The 16,588-nt window shown below is 37.2% G+C and overlaps 1 protein-coding gene across 2 annotated transcripts in view; it reads right to left on the minus strand.

Annotated features, from left to right (window-relative positions):
• Positions 1-168: 168 nt before the first annotated feature.
• Positions 169-16,588, minus strand: part of AFF4 (ALF transcription elongation factor 4) — a 92,839-nt gene continuing 76,419 nt past the window's right edge. The window contains exons 19-22 of one of the 2 annotated variants that reach the window (XM_079918962.1): positions 10,278-10,371; positions 9,352-9,395; positions 7,904-8,124; positions 171-5,189 (exon numbers count right to left, since the gene is read on the minus strand). In XM_079918962.1, coding sequence (XP_079775088.1) covers positions 5,062-5,189; positions 7,904-8,124; positions 9,352-9,395; positions 10,278-10,371 — 487 coding nt within the window. In that variant the 3' untranslated portion in view covers positions 171-5,061. Of the gene's footprint in view, positions 5,190-7,903; positions 8,125-9,351; positions 9,396-10,277; positions 10,372-16,588 lie in introns of both variants that reach the window. The other variant, XM_079918963.1, reaches the window with a different exon arrangement.

A 16,588-nucleotide genomic window follows, 5' to 3' on the forward strand; every position in this document is an offset into this window, starting at 1 on the left:
TATTTCCATCCTCCATATACAAAATTTCTTAAAACCATTCAAAACGGAGGCTAGATAGAAATTTTCATAACTGTGCTTACCAACCCTACATCCGGTCCTCAAAGGTGATGCCTTTTCAGGCACTACCACCTGGGCCAGCTCTGTTGGTGAGCCCCGTCCCGTCCCGCCCCGACCCCAGTACTGCTGAATGCTCATGTCAATGATTTGCCAGGTGTGTGCATAAAGTTGTAAAATGGGGACACTTCTTGAACAGCAACAACAAACTCAACAGTATGGATAATCATGGCATTGATTTGAAAGGCAGCATTTCCAAATAGATATTTTCCAGAGAGGAACACAGCAGGTAGAAAATTCCAATGGATAAAACCTGAAAAGAAACCCTATGTGGAAGCAGTAAGAGGTCAAAACTGAATATTACTAGAATTTCTGGGTGAGAGCTTTTTTCCCCATGCTCATTTAGAGAGCTTTTTAGCTGTTTCTTTTTAAAAATGGGAATTTATGCTTAGCCGAGCAATGGTGGCAAGGAGAGGTCCAAGCTGACATTCCTGAAAGTCAACTTCATTATATGACGATTACTTAGGTTGCTATTTTAGGTTGCTTAAAGATTGTAAGACTTGGTTTAGACTTAACTCTAATGCCTTATTCTGTGACCAAATTCTATCAAACAGAAGAGACTGAGATATTCTTTCCATTCGCTTTTCTGGAGACTGTAAGTTCTTTTTAATTAACCATATGGTTCGAGTAAATAGAATCTGTATCTGCTTTACCAACTGTTAATAACTTACTTCCTATCACTTGCCAGCTTAGTTACAGGGTCTAGGGGTCTAAAATGAATTTCTCTATTAGTGAATATGTGAAAGATATGCTCACAAACATGAACAATTTGGCCTCTTGTCACTACATATTCTAAGTAATTCAATACTTATCTCTTCTATTTATTTTACTGAATAGCAACCTTAGATGTGCAATATTATTTATTATTGGAAAAAAGTTTGCCTCTCCAAGACATAGATAGATACATGAAATTGAAATGAAATCTGTGTTCCACATAATTAGGGAATATGAGTTATAGGAATCTATATGGATTTGAAATGTTTTGCTTCCCAATTTATTTAGGAAAAATAAAAAATCATCACAATCTGCCTAAAGCATCATTCCCAGTAGATGTTCGTGGGACCCAGAGGCAAACTTCTATAATTCAAAATACATTATGAGGCCCTTTTGTTCAATTAGCAACTGGAAAATTAAAATCCTTCCCACCCTGTAAGAGCCCTATTATACTACGGAAGGGCTCAAATATATTTTAAAAGTTAATTTACTACAAATCATAGTAATTAAGCTTTAACAATCTAAAAGGAATATACATTGCACCCTTGAACATTAATATTCAAGGTGTCAACAAGAAAGTGTCTTAGATCAATTTAATAAATAATGTGGAAATAGTTGCACTAAGCTAAAATACTAAACACACACATTTTTGACAAACTAACTTCATGTTTTCATACATACATACATACATATATATAAAGTGTGTATGTGTACATAATTTTAAAATCCAAAGTCGCATACCCTCACACTTACAAGAGTGCACAGCGTACCTCTCCCCTACACAACTAGGCATCACTGACTGGAGCGATCACGGGCTGTGCTGAAACTCCGCAGAGTGCTGCTGGCCTCCAGAGCCAGAGATTTCACTTAGAACAGGTGTGTTTTGTAGGCTCTTGCTTCACAATGCAAGCTTATTCAATAAGGTAATTTCTCGAAGTTACTGTCATTAAATATAAAAATGATGCTGTCTGATCTAGCTGATTAAACCTTTCTTTAATGAAAAGAAACAAACAACAATTAAAAAACAACAACAACAGCGAACCTAATAAAGCCATTAAGTGTGTCGCTCAAAGTGCAACCCAGATGCCTGTGGATCCACCAGCATGAGAGCCCCACAGAGCACAGGCATGTGTGGGCACGTGCACACATTTCTCTAGACAGCTTTTACATTGGAGAGTTAAACTAGTGATGCTCAACCTTCTCTACTCTTCAGCAACTACAGCTGTAAATTTATCTGAAGTACTCATTGCTTATAAAGTCAGTTCTTAACTACTTGCCCAGAAAAAGGTGGCACTGAGGCAAGAAATGGGCTGAATCCTCCCCAGCCAGACCGGACCTGTGCTGGATTGAGGAAGCCTGAATCACCTGGAGGGGAGTGCTCCCCACAGCCCAGCCTAGGCCGGGCAAGACTATACCATGTGACAACTTCATCCACCATAGTATGTTCGTTGGTTGCCTGTAAAGAGTCCAGTGGGGTAGGCTACTGCCTCCTGGCATACAAGTGTGGTCTTAGAGCAGTCAACAGAGTAATTTTTTAAATAGCTGCTATTTTTATAATTAACTATATTAAATACAAGTCTCAGACTAAGTAAGTTTTTAGCTATTTGTCAAAATCAGTTGTAAATAGTTAGAGAACACTGAAGACACCTACTGAGGAAGAAGGAATGGTCGCCTGTGAAGGAGTGCAAAGTATGTGCTGGAACAGATGAAGACAGACAGAACTTCTGAGGAGATGGACACAGAGGAGAGGGAGTGGTGTTTCCAGAGACTATTACACTGAAAATTCAATTATTTAGAAGAGGATTTTGATCCATTGCCCATTACCACCTGGTGGGAAAAACCCTCAACAATGAAAAGCTTATAAAAATTCATTTTCCAAGAATTAACACAGTTTTAGAGAGAGAGTACTTTACCACAGCACCAAAAAACATGCAGGAAATTCTGCTTTAACAAATTATCACTGTGATCTGGGAAATGCTCCTGCTACCTCTCAGGACCCACAAGAGACTAGAACACACTGGAACTCAGAAGTGCCCCACTGGCTGCTGTTGCTGGAAGTCTAAAAGCTCAGAGGATACTTTTTCCATTTCTAAGATATCATGGAAAATTAAGGAATCAGAGTCAGAGAAATCAGAGAAGAACAGGACAAACATATACTTGATTAACTGTGGCAAGTTTCTTACTGAATAACGATCACTGAGAAGCTGTCCTCTTAAGGAAAACTGTTCCTAAAACACACTAAGATTAAGTTAGCAAGGTATCAGAGGCAATTTCTCCAAGGGAAAATTGTTAAATTCAGCATAATTTGGAGATCTGAATCTTCAGTGCTTTGCAAAAACAACTTGAGGTACAAAACCATTAAGAAGCTCTATAGAGGCCACAGGACAATGAAAGTTCACTAGCTTCGTAACTGTAGACTCAGATGCAGAGGAGTCATTATACCACTGGGCTTGGAGATTTTCTATCCCTTCTTTCCCATTTCAAGCCTTAGCAATCATCTATAAATAGCAGGGCAATCCTTTTTTCTGATTGGATGGATTCATTTTTGAAATTGGGAGAAGGACAAACTATTTTTTGAAGCAGCATTACCCAACAGGTTAGACTAAGTCATGTACCAAAGCATTAGCTTTTCTGAAAGAATTAATCTTTATGTGACCCTAAAGGACGATTGAAAAGGAAAGAGAATTTAACATTATTACTACAGAATACCAACCATATGGGTGATCTGCAACTAGTGTAAAACTTCATCTGTAAACAATCCATAGACCCTTCATTTAAAGGTAAGATTTAAGGCACACCAGACATGATAGGGGCACTAAAAACAAAAGATAGAAGGTATATTTCTCACTTTTGACTCCTATATGCACCTTATAGGGAAAGGTACTTTGATATACAACTCTTACAGAGCTGGCTTCTCAAGCTCTACCCCTGCTTCCCTCCCCTTCCCAAGAGAATTCATACTGAACCAAGTTAGGTACTTTTCTAGTGTGAATTTTCTGATCCCATCAGAAACATACATCATTGATGAGGGCCTTCATAATACAAAGGTAGTAAACACAAGACAGGTTTAAAAGGAGAAACTGATCATCTCTACATCAGGCATTAGAGCTCTAAGTTGTATAGCAAAAGCACACACACCAAAGCTCCAGCCCATTCCTACATCAGTCACTGAATGCTCCTATCAGAGCATCACAATCTAGTGTGGGAAAAAAATTTTAAATTAGAATTCTGAAGAGAGATTTTACCCTACAAACATCATCAATGCAAGAGATATAGGCAGCAACGCTCAGGAGTTAGATCATCCTTTGTTCAACAGTAACTTATTCTGTTTCAGTTAAGTGTCAAATTATTAGTAACAAAAAACCCCAAAAAACAAAAAACATGGTTTTAATAAAATCCATAAGGTTCAAGATTGTCCTTTTATGAAACCCTTCACATGATATGCTTCTCCTAGAAAGTTTGCCTGCCCTCTTTTGTAATGCATTAAATGCAAGTTATAGTCACCTTGTGATTGCTATAGTGTTATTAACACATGTTCACAGTTCTTGAAATAATGCATACCAAATCAGACACATTTCCTTTTACATCCATGTAGAACGCCATCTTCTCATATTTAAGTGATTTTTCATGTGTAGAAGAATATCCTTAATACTAAGTATAAATTCTGCAATAATAAAATTGTACTTAAGATCTGAAGTAATATCAGGTAGTAGGTGTAGAAAGAACATGTCCACATTCTAGATGAACCAACTCTTACTCTTAGAAGAGTTACCACAAAAAGACATTATTTTTAGGTAACAAAGCTCCCAAAGTATATAAATAAAAATGCCTACATTAAATTTACACAAAATATTCAACAGAGTAAATTCATAGGCAGAAATAACTAAGTTTTAAACTAGCCCCAATCTGGGCACTTAAAAAAATTAAAATAAATAGAATTTCAACTGATTAGTTATGAATTGCAACTGAAATTTCAATCTTATTACAGATCATTGAAACCAGCTTATCAACGTGCTGCAGATTTAAAAGCATTTAAATAATTTTTCATATTGGGAATATTGAAGGGGTCAAACTACATGATGGCTTTGGGTTATAAAAAACAACACATGAACCAGGGAGGAGAAAACCATTCCTCATTCTTAGTGTCGACTAGGTGGTATGTTATGGCAGTTTTCCTTCGTGATGTGACACAGTGTTGTGGAGAAAATCAGAGGCAACAAGAATGTGTTCAGTTCAGGATATCAACTTGGCATCCTGGCGAAGCCAGTGCAGTCCCTGCCGGGTATAACGAACTAGGTCTGTCATGATGCTTGCGTTAAAGATGAGAGGACCCATTACTTTATCCAGTTCAGCAAAGAATTCTAGAAAACCAAAAACACTTATTAAATGATGCACACTCTTTTAAATAAGTGCTTTATAAAGTTTTTAGTCTAGACTGTAAAATGCTATTCATATAAAGTAAAAAGCACTCCCTCCTGCACTAAAATAACTCTTCGTGTTTTAAAACAAATCATCCCATAGTTTGTCAAGTTATATTTTTTCCCTAAGTCACGAAACATTTTTAAAAGACTATATGGTCAGGAATTAAGAGTTACACATATAAACAAAATGTCACTGATGGAAATTGCTAGTATGCAGCAAACATTATTAAAATGGAGACCTAATTCTACAATGTACTATGACTCAAAACATTCTCTGCGTACTGTTTTTGTATAAGAAGCAAGTGGTACAAAAAAGGAGGATGTTATCTGCATTTTTCCCGATAAGAGCTACTGTGAGGTTAGACAACCTTTCTGCTATAATCATATGTCATACAACTTTGATACATTAAATCTCATGTTTTAGACAGTAGTTTAAAAATGTAAGAGACAGAAATGAAAGGATTCTTCCTATGCAAACAAATACAGACTGATGTGCATGTAAGGCAGGGTGCAGAGAGGAGGAAGGAATGATAATATCCTGACATTTGATCCCAATGCAATTTTGGAAGAAGACGGATGTAGGACTCAGTAAGGAGAGTTTTTACATGTGCAGTGATGACAAAGACCTCAGTATACTTAAACAAGATAAGAAGTAATCAAACAGTTGAGGAGAAAAGAATCTTCTTTATAGAATTCCAGCTAATAAATTCCTGATGAATTTTCTGTTTCCTAATGGAATAGCACATGTAGGTGATGACCATCAATGGATGCTAAAAGCCTAAGTTAAAGTTTAATAGGGAATCTTAACATCAAACTGAGTCAGGCCGACACCATCTGAATGAACCAATGGTCAAATCTTACTGACACTAAAAAAGGGATAACCATTACATGCCTCGTAATATGATGTAATAGGAAATATAGAGTAACACCTATGAAAAGTTCTTATCTAAAATAATGAACTTGAATCTAATCAAGTCTCAAGATATAACTATCAGCATGAACGAAATGAGGTGGACAGAAGAGCAAGCTAAATGTACCATGAAGAAGTAATCAGCCAAATCTAGACTATGACACATGCTATGCTGCAGTTTCTCCTTGACATCAATGGCATGCCTGCCCCCCCACCCCCCCAAAAAAAAGTGGAGAAGAGGGAGATACTTAAGAGACTGATTAATGAATGTTTGGATCCTGTTTGAAACAAACCCAACTGTTTAAAAAAAAAAAAGGCATATTTGAGAAAATAGGGAAATCTGATGGGAGACTATGTCTTAGATGACATAAAGGAGTTATTGTTAATTTTGGTGGCTGTGATAAAGGCATGGCGGTCATGTTTTTGAAAACTCCTTATCACCTAAGGATGCGTACCAAAGTATGTTCAGGTGAAATGTCGTATCTGATACATGCTTTAAAATACACAGGGTAAAGAAAAGTAGGACGGGGGGCAGTGGGGAGTGGTCAAGGGTGGGAGATAAAACAAGATTAGCAAAATATGTTGCTGAAGCTGAACTTGAGTAAAAGGTACATGGGGTTCATTATACCATTCTCTTTCCTTTAGTCAATGTTTGCAAACTGCCACACAATAGGTAGGTAGGCAGACAGGCAGGCAGGCAAGTAAGTGTGTAAGCAAGGAGCCCGGGAGAGAAGAAAGAAATGAGGGGGGAAGGGTTGGAGGGAGGGAGGGAAAGGAAAGGAAGAATGATGCCAGAAAACTGGCATCAAGGAGAAGAATGTAAAGTAGGGATGACTTAAGAAGAATTTCAGCTTTGTAACCTTTCCTGAGTAGCACTGACAATATTTAAAATTTTAGAAACAAATTAGGTTTTCAAAAACACAACTTTTTATTGCATGTTGGGGTTCCCCTTCTACCTTTCTCCCACTATTATCCCTCTTTAGGGATAGGAATTTTTCATTTTCATCTGATTACCTGTTCATGCTATAAGTATTTAAATATACTCTGTGACAAAAGGACACTTGACTGATTTGCTACTTCAAGTGTTTCTCTACAAAGGAACTGCCTGAATAGATGCTACACACACATATTTACTAAAAACATCTACTAAAATAAGATGGTGTTTATCTTGTTCTTTTCCAAAGATCCTTAATACTTTCTAATTCTCAGTGTTCTTAGTTTTGGAGATAACAAACAGGGTGCAAGACCTCAAACGACCTAATATTAAAGAATGTTATACGTCTATTCATTTTGTAGTCTCTTTTATCATATAAGTTTCTTCCAATATACCTAAAAATTCAATATGAACATGCTTTCTTATATATTAAACATCTCATATGTACAAGATGTCTGGATGTAATCCTATGCCCATAGCCAAATTTACTGTTAACTATCCCAGAGTAGAATATACATTTTATTACTTTTACAGTATAAGCTGTAATTAAATTTGCCTGAATAAAGGCATATTTGTCTTAGACCAAAAACTATTTTTTGTTTAGTTTGTGTCACCACTATAGTACAAGGTATTTTTTGACTGAATTCAGTATATTCACGATTGATAAGCAATGGCAATCAGCAAACTGATTGTCATTAACTCTAGACTAGATAATAAACTAAATGCATACCAGAGACTTATACTTAATTATATCATAAAAGCTCTTTTTAACAATTCCATCATTCAGATTCTCTCCAGAGACCTCCCTACCTTTCTGCTCTTTGGAAAGCTGTTCAGCTTGGTCCCAAATTTCGGTGGCATAGAGGAAGTTGGATGTAACCTGAACATAGCTGGCTGCCATGTGGTGGATCCTCTGTGGAATGGTCACTGAAGAACCACTTGCTGAAGCACTACTGGCCCCAGAAGAATAATTTCCCGAATTGCCTGGTGACAGCTTTGGAGAAACAGGGGAAGGCATCCCAGCAGCTTTGCTACACACAGAGAAATAGGAAGTTTATTCATATGAATATGGTGAATGTGAGGAAATCAATGTACTACTGGCTCTTCCTACATGAAGACTTTTAAAATTTAAAGATTCTTTTAAACTAGAAGAGTTTCGAGAGAAGTACAATTTCTTTTAAATAAATACTTAGCTCACTGAAGACCACTGCGAATTATCATTTTATCTAGACTCTTTCCTTTAACAAACGGCAACAGAACAAAAGATGGGAAAGAAGTAAGGAAGTCATATACCTTAGTAGTAGCGGTTCCAAGACCTAGAAGCTACATCATCTCACTCCCAGCTCAACACACTTTCCACCTATTTGGGCAAATAATTGGGTACTTTCCAACTGTTTCATAGAAAGCTGGTTGGATTAACAACTAACGCACAAAAAAATGTGGTAGTAGATGGAAACATCTTATTTTGAACTCCATAATTTCTGGTACTTTCCTAGTTTAACCAACTTATTCAGAGCTGACAAAGAAGAACAGCTTTCTCAATCAACTGCAATCATCTCAAGCTTCCTGTCAATTAAGCATTTCCTAGAAAACACATGTTGAAATCTGGCAGGTTCATTTCAGCAGTACTAAAATTTCTGAAAAGGCCCAAGACCATAAAAAAAGGAAAATCAAACAGTAGTTGAGGGGAGAAAAGCTATTTGTTAAGAATATTTTTATCTGCACATTTCGCACTTTAAATGTGGTTAAGAAAATACATAAAGGCAAAAGACAGACTGTCGATTAGCATAAACAAAATAATTGAACAAATAAACTTAGGAAAAAAAGATTTCATGGTGTTTTTCCTCCTTTTTGTGGGTGGGTGGGCTGGGAGTGATGTGGGAATGGAGAAGAAACCGTAATCATGCCACTGTTATTAAATTCGTGTCAAAACATGAGTAAAGATAAGCTCAAGGTGATAAAAACCAGGCTAGCCACAGAAATCAAACTGTGAGAAGGGTTGAGGTGCTGTAAAAAACTTAAGACTTCTGCAGGTGAAATGTCCCCTCTTTAATCTTTCTAAGATCATGTTCATGATATTTTCAACTTAAAAAAAAAACAGAAAAAAATACTTTAAAAAATACATTATTAGACATGGCCTTAATTTTTTTTTAAAGTTGTCATCTTTCCATTTTTGGAAAGTGGCCAAACCCATTCCACTTTTACATAAAAATAAATAAACTTGTCACATAATATTTTATAGAATAAAATTTACCCACCTTCCCAAACCTGGTGATGGTGCTTGAGAATTATTATAAGAATTCTGTAGAGAAAAGAGAACGTACTTAATAAAAAACAACAACAAAAAACACTACTTATGAGGTACTAAATATATTCAAAAGCTTTGGGCCAGTACTGATCTTACGAAAGTTTACAAACTTAAGAAACCAAAATGTGTGTGTGTGTGTGTGTGTGTGTGTGTGTGTGTGTGTAAATGTGCAACAGAAGGAAGTTATTTAGATGGGAGCTGGGGTGTTGTGGAAAACTGAAAGGGAGAGACAAAGAATGAGTAACATTCAGATGGATAAAGAACAGGGGAGAAGGCAAAGGGAGGTAAGTCATACTATGTACAAAGGCTGCAGAAAAGAGAATGTATATGACCCATACAGTTTATCTACAGCAAAGGTTTAGAAAAGGAACGAGAGAACGACAGAGAGAGAGAGAGAGAGAGAGAGAGAAATCTTGAGGGCCTTGCAGGTCAGGGTAAGAATCTTTGACTTGACTTGACTCTGCAGGGAATGATAAGCTATGAAAGGGTTCCAAGTCATAATCAGGGCAGAATTTTAGGAAGACTTATGTAGTGCTATCATGAAAAAACATATGAAGATATTTTAGGAAACTAAGAGAATAATTTAAGGAAGGATGGTAGTGAAAACAAAAGACCATTTAAAAAGTATAAATTAGGTTTTGTGATAAAAATAGGCTACATCTACTGAAATATTATTAAGAGCTACTGAATATGGCTACATAGGTTCTACAATCAGATACGTGTGCAGTTTAAACATCAAATTATTTGAAAGTTCCCAAATAGTAGCTTCTCCCCTGCTCTGGTAAGGGAAAACATGAGGGCACTTCTGGGGTGGAGATAGGAGACTTTATAAATTTTTTCCCCTGGGAAACAGATACTCCTCTTTTGCTCACTTACCTTCAGGTGCTCTGTTAGTGTCTTTGAATACTTCAGAGCAGTTTCTTTCTTCAGTTTGAATAGCCTCAGGTACAGCAAAGACTGGCATCGCAGGCTAGCCAATGGAAAAGGGCAGCTTATTTACCAGGACAACAGACTCTGGCCACATCTGTATAGACAACCTTTGCGTCGTGCCAGACTACATGACTGGCTCATGTGAGCAGACCATGGCATAAGGACAACAACACTAACTCTTAGGCAAAACCAAAAGATGTGATCTTCTTATGGTACATACCCTAGGGAGAGGAAGGAAGGGGAAGAGACCTAGGACTAGCCTCCTATTTGTTGACATTCAAAAATCAAAACCTCACCTACAGGACATCAACATGTTATTATAACATATGGACTAAAAAAATCCCTGCGGGGAAATTCCCTGGCATCCCAGTGGTTAGGACTCAGTGCTTTCACAGCCACGGTCTGGGTTCAATCCCTGGTCAGGAAACTAAGATCACGCAGGCCACGTGGCATGGCAAAAAAAAAAAAAAAAAAAAAATCACTTTGGGGCAGAATCTCTACATCAAATTACAATATAAATAATGTAAAATAGTAAAACTAGGAACTCAACTATGAATATCACAATTCTTTCCTTTTTATACATCTTTATTGGAGTATAATTACTTCATAATGCTGTGTTAGCTTCTGGTGTACAACAAAGTGAATCAGCCATATGCATACATATATTCCCCATATCCCCTCCCTCTTGAGCCTCCCGCCTACCCTCCCTATCCCACCCCTCTAGGTCATCGCAAAGCATCGAGCTGATCTCCCTGTGCTATGCTGCTGCTTCCCACTAGCTAAATATTTTATTTGGTAGTGTATATATGCCAATGCTACTCTTACTTCGCCTCAGCTTCCCCTCTCCCCGGCCCCATGTCCTCAAGTCCATTCTCTATGTCTGTCTCTTTATTCCTGCCCTGCCACTAGGCTCATCAGTACCATATTTTTTAGATTCCATATATATGCATTAGCATACAGTATTTGTTTTTCTCTTTCTTACTTCACTCTGTATGACAGACTCTAAGTCCATCCACCTCACTACAAATAACTCAATTTCATTTATTTTTATGGCGGAGTAATATTCCATTGTATATATGTGCCATATCTTTTTTATCCATTCACTGTTGATGGACATTTAGGTTCCTTCCACGTCCTGGCTATTGTAAATAGTGCTGCAATGAACATTGGGATACATGTCTCTTTTTGAATTATGCTTTCCTCAGGGTACATGCCTAGTGGTCAGATTGCTGGGTCATATGGTAGTACTATTTTTAGTTTTTAAAGGAACCTCCATACTGTTCTCCATAGTGGCTGTATCAATTTACATTCCCACCACCAGTGCAGGAGGGTTCCCTCTTCACCACACCCTCTCCAGCATTTACTGCTTCTAGATTTTTTGACAATGGCCATTCTGACCGGTGAGAGGCGATACATCATTGTAGTTTTGATTTGCATTTCTCTAATAATTAGTGATGTTGAGCATCTTCTTATGTGCCTCTTGGCCATCCATCTTCTTTGGTAAAATGTCTGTTTAGGTCTTCCTCCCAGTTGTTAATTGGGTTGTTTGTTCTTTTGATATTGGACTACATGAGCTGTTTGTACATTTTGGAGATTAATCCTTTGTCCATTGTTCCATTTGCAAATATTTTCTCCCATTCTCCCATTCTTTTCGTCTTGTTTACTGTTTCCTTTGCTGTGCAAAAGCTTTTAAGTTTAATTAGGTCCCATTTGTTTATTTTTGTTTTTATTTTCATTACTATAGGAGGTGGGTCAAAAAAGATCTTGCTGTGGTTTATGTCAAAGAGTGTTTTTCCTATGTTTTCCTATAAGAGTTTTATAGTGTCCAGTCTTACATTTAGGTCTTTAATCCATCTGGAGTTTATTTTTGTGTATGGTGTTAGGAAGTGTTCTAGTTTCATCCTTTTACATGTAGTTGTCCAGTTTTCCCAGCACCACTTATTGAAGAGGCTATATTTTCTCCATTATATGTTCTTGCCTCCTTTGTCGTAAATTAGGTGACCATATGCGCGTGGGTTTATCTCTGGGCTTTCTATCCTGTACCATTGATCTATATTTCTGTTTTTGTGCCAGTACCATACTGTCTTGATTACTGTAGCTTTATGGTATAGTTTGAAGTCAGGGAGCCTGATTCCTCCAACTCCGTTTTTCTTTCTCAAGATTGCTTTGGCTATTTGGGGTCTTTTGTGTTTCCATACAAATTGTAAGATTTTTTGTTCTAATTCTGTGAAGAATGCCATTGGTAGTTTGATAGGGATTTCATTGAATCTGTAGATTGCTTTGGGTAGTATAGTCATTTTCACAATATTGATTCTTCCAATCCAAGAACATGGTATATTCCTGCATCTGTTTATGTCATCTTTGATTTCTTTCATCAGTGTTTTATAGTTTTCTGAGTACAAGTCTTTCGCCTCCTTATGTGGGTTTATTCCTAGGTATTTTATTCTTTTTGTTGGAGTGATAAATGGGGGGTGTTTCCTTAATTTCTCTTTTTGATTTTTCGCTGTTGGTGTATAGGAATGCCAGAGATTTCTGTGCATTGATTTTGTATCCTGCAACTTTACCAAATTCATTGATTGGTTCTAGTAGTTTTCTGGTGGCATCTTTAGGATTTTCTATGTATAGTATCATGTATGGTATCTGCAAACAGAGACAGTTCTACTTCTTTTCCAATTTGTATTCCTTTCATTTCTTTTTCTTCTCTGATTGCCATGGCTAGGACTTCCAAATCTATGTTGAATAAGAGTGGTGAGAGTGGATATCCTTGTCTTCTTCCTGATCTTCGAGGAAATGCTTTCAGTTTTTCACCATTGAGTATGATGTTGGCTGTGGGTTTGTCATATATGGCCTTTATTATGTTGAGGTAGGTTCCCTCTATGCCCACTTTCAGGAGAGTTTTTATCATAAATTGATGTTGAATTTTGTCAAAAGCTTTTTCTGCATCTATTGAGATGATCATATGGTTTTTATTCAGTTTGTTAATATGGTGTATCACATTGATTGATTTGCATATACCGAAGAATCCTTGCATTCCTGGGATACATCCCACTTGATCATGGTGTATAATCCTTTTAATATGTTGTTGGATTCTGTTTGCTAGTATTTTATTCAGGGTTTTTGTATCTATGTTCATCAGTGATATTGGTCTATAATTTTCTTTTCTTGTGATATCTTTTTCTGGTTTTGGTATCAGGGTGATGGTGGCTTCATAGAATGAATTTGGGAGTGTTTCTCCCTCTGCAATTTTTTGGAAGAGTTTGAGAAGGACTGATGTTAGCTCTTCTCTAAATGTTTGATAGAATTCACCTGTGAAGCCATCTGGTCCTGGATTTTTGTTTGTTGGAAGATTTTTAATTATAGTTTCAATTTCATTACTTGTGATAGGTCTGTTTATATTTTCTAATTCTTCCTAGTTCAGTCTTGGAAAATTGTACCTTTCCAAGAATCTGTCCATTTCTTCGTGGTTGTCCATTTTATTGGCATATAGTTGTTTTTAGTAGTCTCTTATAATCCTTTGTATTTCTGCAGTGTCAGTTGTGACTTCTTTCTCATTTCTAATTTTATTGATTTGCATCCTCTCCTTTTCTTGATGAGTTTGGCTAAGGGTTTATCAATTTTGTTTATCTTCTCAAAGAACCAACTTTTAGTTTTTATTTGTTTATTTATTTATTTATGGGCTGCACTGGGTCTTTGTTGCTGTGTGCAGGCTTTCTTTAGTTGTGGCGAGCGGGGGCTACTCTTCGTTGTGGTGTGAGGGCTTCTCAGCGTGGTGGCTTCTCCTGTTGCGGAGCACGGGCTCTAGGTGCGCGGGCTCTGTAGTTGTGGCTTGCAGGCTCTAGAGCATAGGCTCAGTAGTTGTGGCTCACAGGGCTTAGTTGCTCCGCGGCATGTGGGATCTTCCTGGACCAAGGATACCCATGTCTCCTGCATTAGCAGGTGGATTCTTAACCACTGCGCCACCAGGGAAGTCCCCAACTTTTAGTTTTATTGATCTTTGCTACTGTTTTCTTTGTTTCTATTTATTTCTGCTTTGATCTTTACAATTTCTTTCCTTCTACTGACTTGGGGTTTTCTTTGTTCTTCTTTCTCCAGTTGCTTTAGGTATAGAGTTAGATTGTTTATTTGACATTCTTCTTGTTACTTGAGGTGAGACTGAATTGCTATAAACTTCCCTCTTAGAACTGCTTTTGCTGTGTCCCATAGGTTTTGGGTTGTCACGTTTTCATTGTTATTTGTTCCCATGTATTGTTTTATTTCTTATTTGATTTCTTCAGCAATCTCTTGGTTACTGAGTACCACACTGTTTACCCTCCAGCTATTAGTGTTGTTTTACAGTTTTTTTCCTGTAACTGATTTCCAATCTCATAGAGTTTGTGGTCAGAAAAATGCTTGATATGATTTCAATTTTCTTAAATTTTCCAAGGCTTGATTTGTGACCCAGGATGTGATCTATCCTGAAGAATGTACCATATCCACTTGAGAAGAAAGTGTATTCTGCCACTTTAGGGTGGAATGTTCTATAAATATCAACTAAACCTATCTGGTCTATTGTGTCATTTAAAGCTTGTGTTTCGTTATTTATTTTCTGTTTGGATGAGAGGTCCATTGGTGTAAGTGAGGTGTTAAAGTCCCCTACAATTATTGTGTTCCTGTTGATTTCCCCTTTCATGGTTGTTAGCATTTACCTTATGTATTGAGGTGCTCCTATGTTGGGTACATAAACATTTATAATTGTTATATCTTCTTCTTGGATTGATCCCTTGATCATGATGTAGTGTCCTTCCTTATCTCTTATAACAATCTTTACTTTAAAGTCTATTTTATCTGATATGAGTATTGCTACTCCAGCTTTCTTTTGATTTCCATTTGCATGGAAATATGGAATATATTTTTCCATCCCTTCACTTTGTATGTGTCCCTAGGTCTGAAGTGGGTCTCTTGTAGACAGCATACATATGGGTCTTGTTTTTGTATCCATTCAGCCAGTCTGTGTCTTTTGGTTGGGGCATTTAATCTATTTACATTCAAGGTTATTATTGATATGTATGTTCCTATGACCATTTTCTTAATTGTTTTGGGTTTGTTTTTGTGGGCCTTTTTCTTCTCTGTGTTTTCCACTTAGAGAAGTTCCTTTAGCGTTTGTTGTAAAGCTGGTTTGGTGGTGCTGAATTCTCTTAGCTTTTGCTTGTCTGAAAAGCTTTTGATTTCTCTGTTGAATCTGAATGAGACCCTTGGTGCGCAGAGTAATCTTGGTTGTAAGTTATTCCCTTTCATCACTTAAGTATATCCTGCCACTCCCTTCTCCCCTGCAGAGTTTCTGCTGAAAGATCAGCTGATAACCTTATGGGGGTTCCTTTGTATGCTATTTTTTGCTTTTCCCTTGCTGCTTTTAATATTTTTTCTTTGAATTTAATTTTTGTTAGTTTGATTAATATGTGTCTTGGTGTGTTTCTCCTAGGGTTTATCCTGTATGGGACTCTATGCGCTCCCTGGACTTGGGTGACTATTTCCTTTCCCATGTTACGGAAGTTTTCCACTATAATCTCTTCAAATATTTTCTCAGATCCTTTCTTTTTCTCTTCTGCTTCTGGGATCCCTATAATTCAAATGTTGGTGCGTTTAGTGTTGTCCCAGAGGTCTCTGAGATTGTCTTCAATTCTTTTCATTCTTTTTTCTTTATTCTGCTCCTTGGCAGTTACTTTCACCATTCTGTCTTCCAGCTCACTTATTTGTTCTTCTGCCTCAATTATTCTGTTATTGAATCAGTATTTTTCATTTCAGTTATTGTGTTGTTCATCTCTATTTGTTTGTTCTTTAGGTCTTCTAGATCTTTGTTAAACATTTCTTGTATTTTCTCAATCCGTGCCTCCATTCTATTTCCAAGATTCTGGATCATCTTTACTATCATTACTCTGAATTCTTTTTCAGGTAGATTGCCTATTTCCTCTTCATTTATTTGGTCTTGTAGGTTTTTACCTTGCTCCTTCATCTGTGACATATTTTTTTGCTGTCTCTCTCTCTTTTTTTTTTCTTTTGATGGTTGGGATTGTTTTCCTGTCTACTGGTTGTTTGGCCTGAGGCTTCCAGCACTGGAGTTTGTAGGCTGTTGGGTAGAGCTGGGTCTTGGTGCCGAGATGAGGACCTTTGGGAGACCTCATTCTGATGAATATTCCCTGGGGTCTGAGGTTCTCTGTTAGTCCAGTGGTTTGGACTCGGAGCTCCCACAGTAAGAGCTTTGGCCCAATCCCCAGCTCGTG

Source organism: Stenella coeruleoalba, assembly GCF_951394435.1.
Source record: "Stenella coeruleoalba genome assembly, chromosome: 3".
NCBI lineage: Eukaryota > Metazoa > Chordata > Mammalia > Artiodactyla > Delphinidae > Stenella > Stenella coeruleoalba.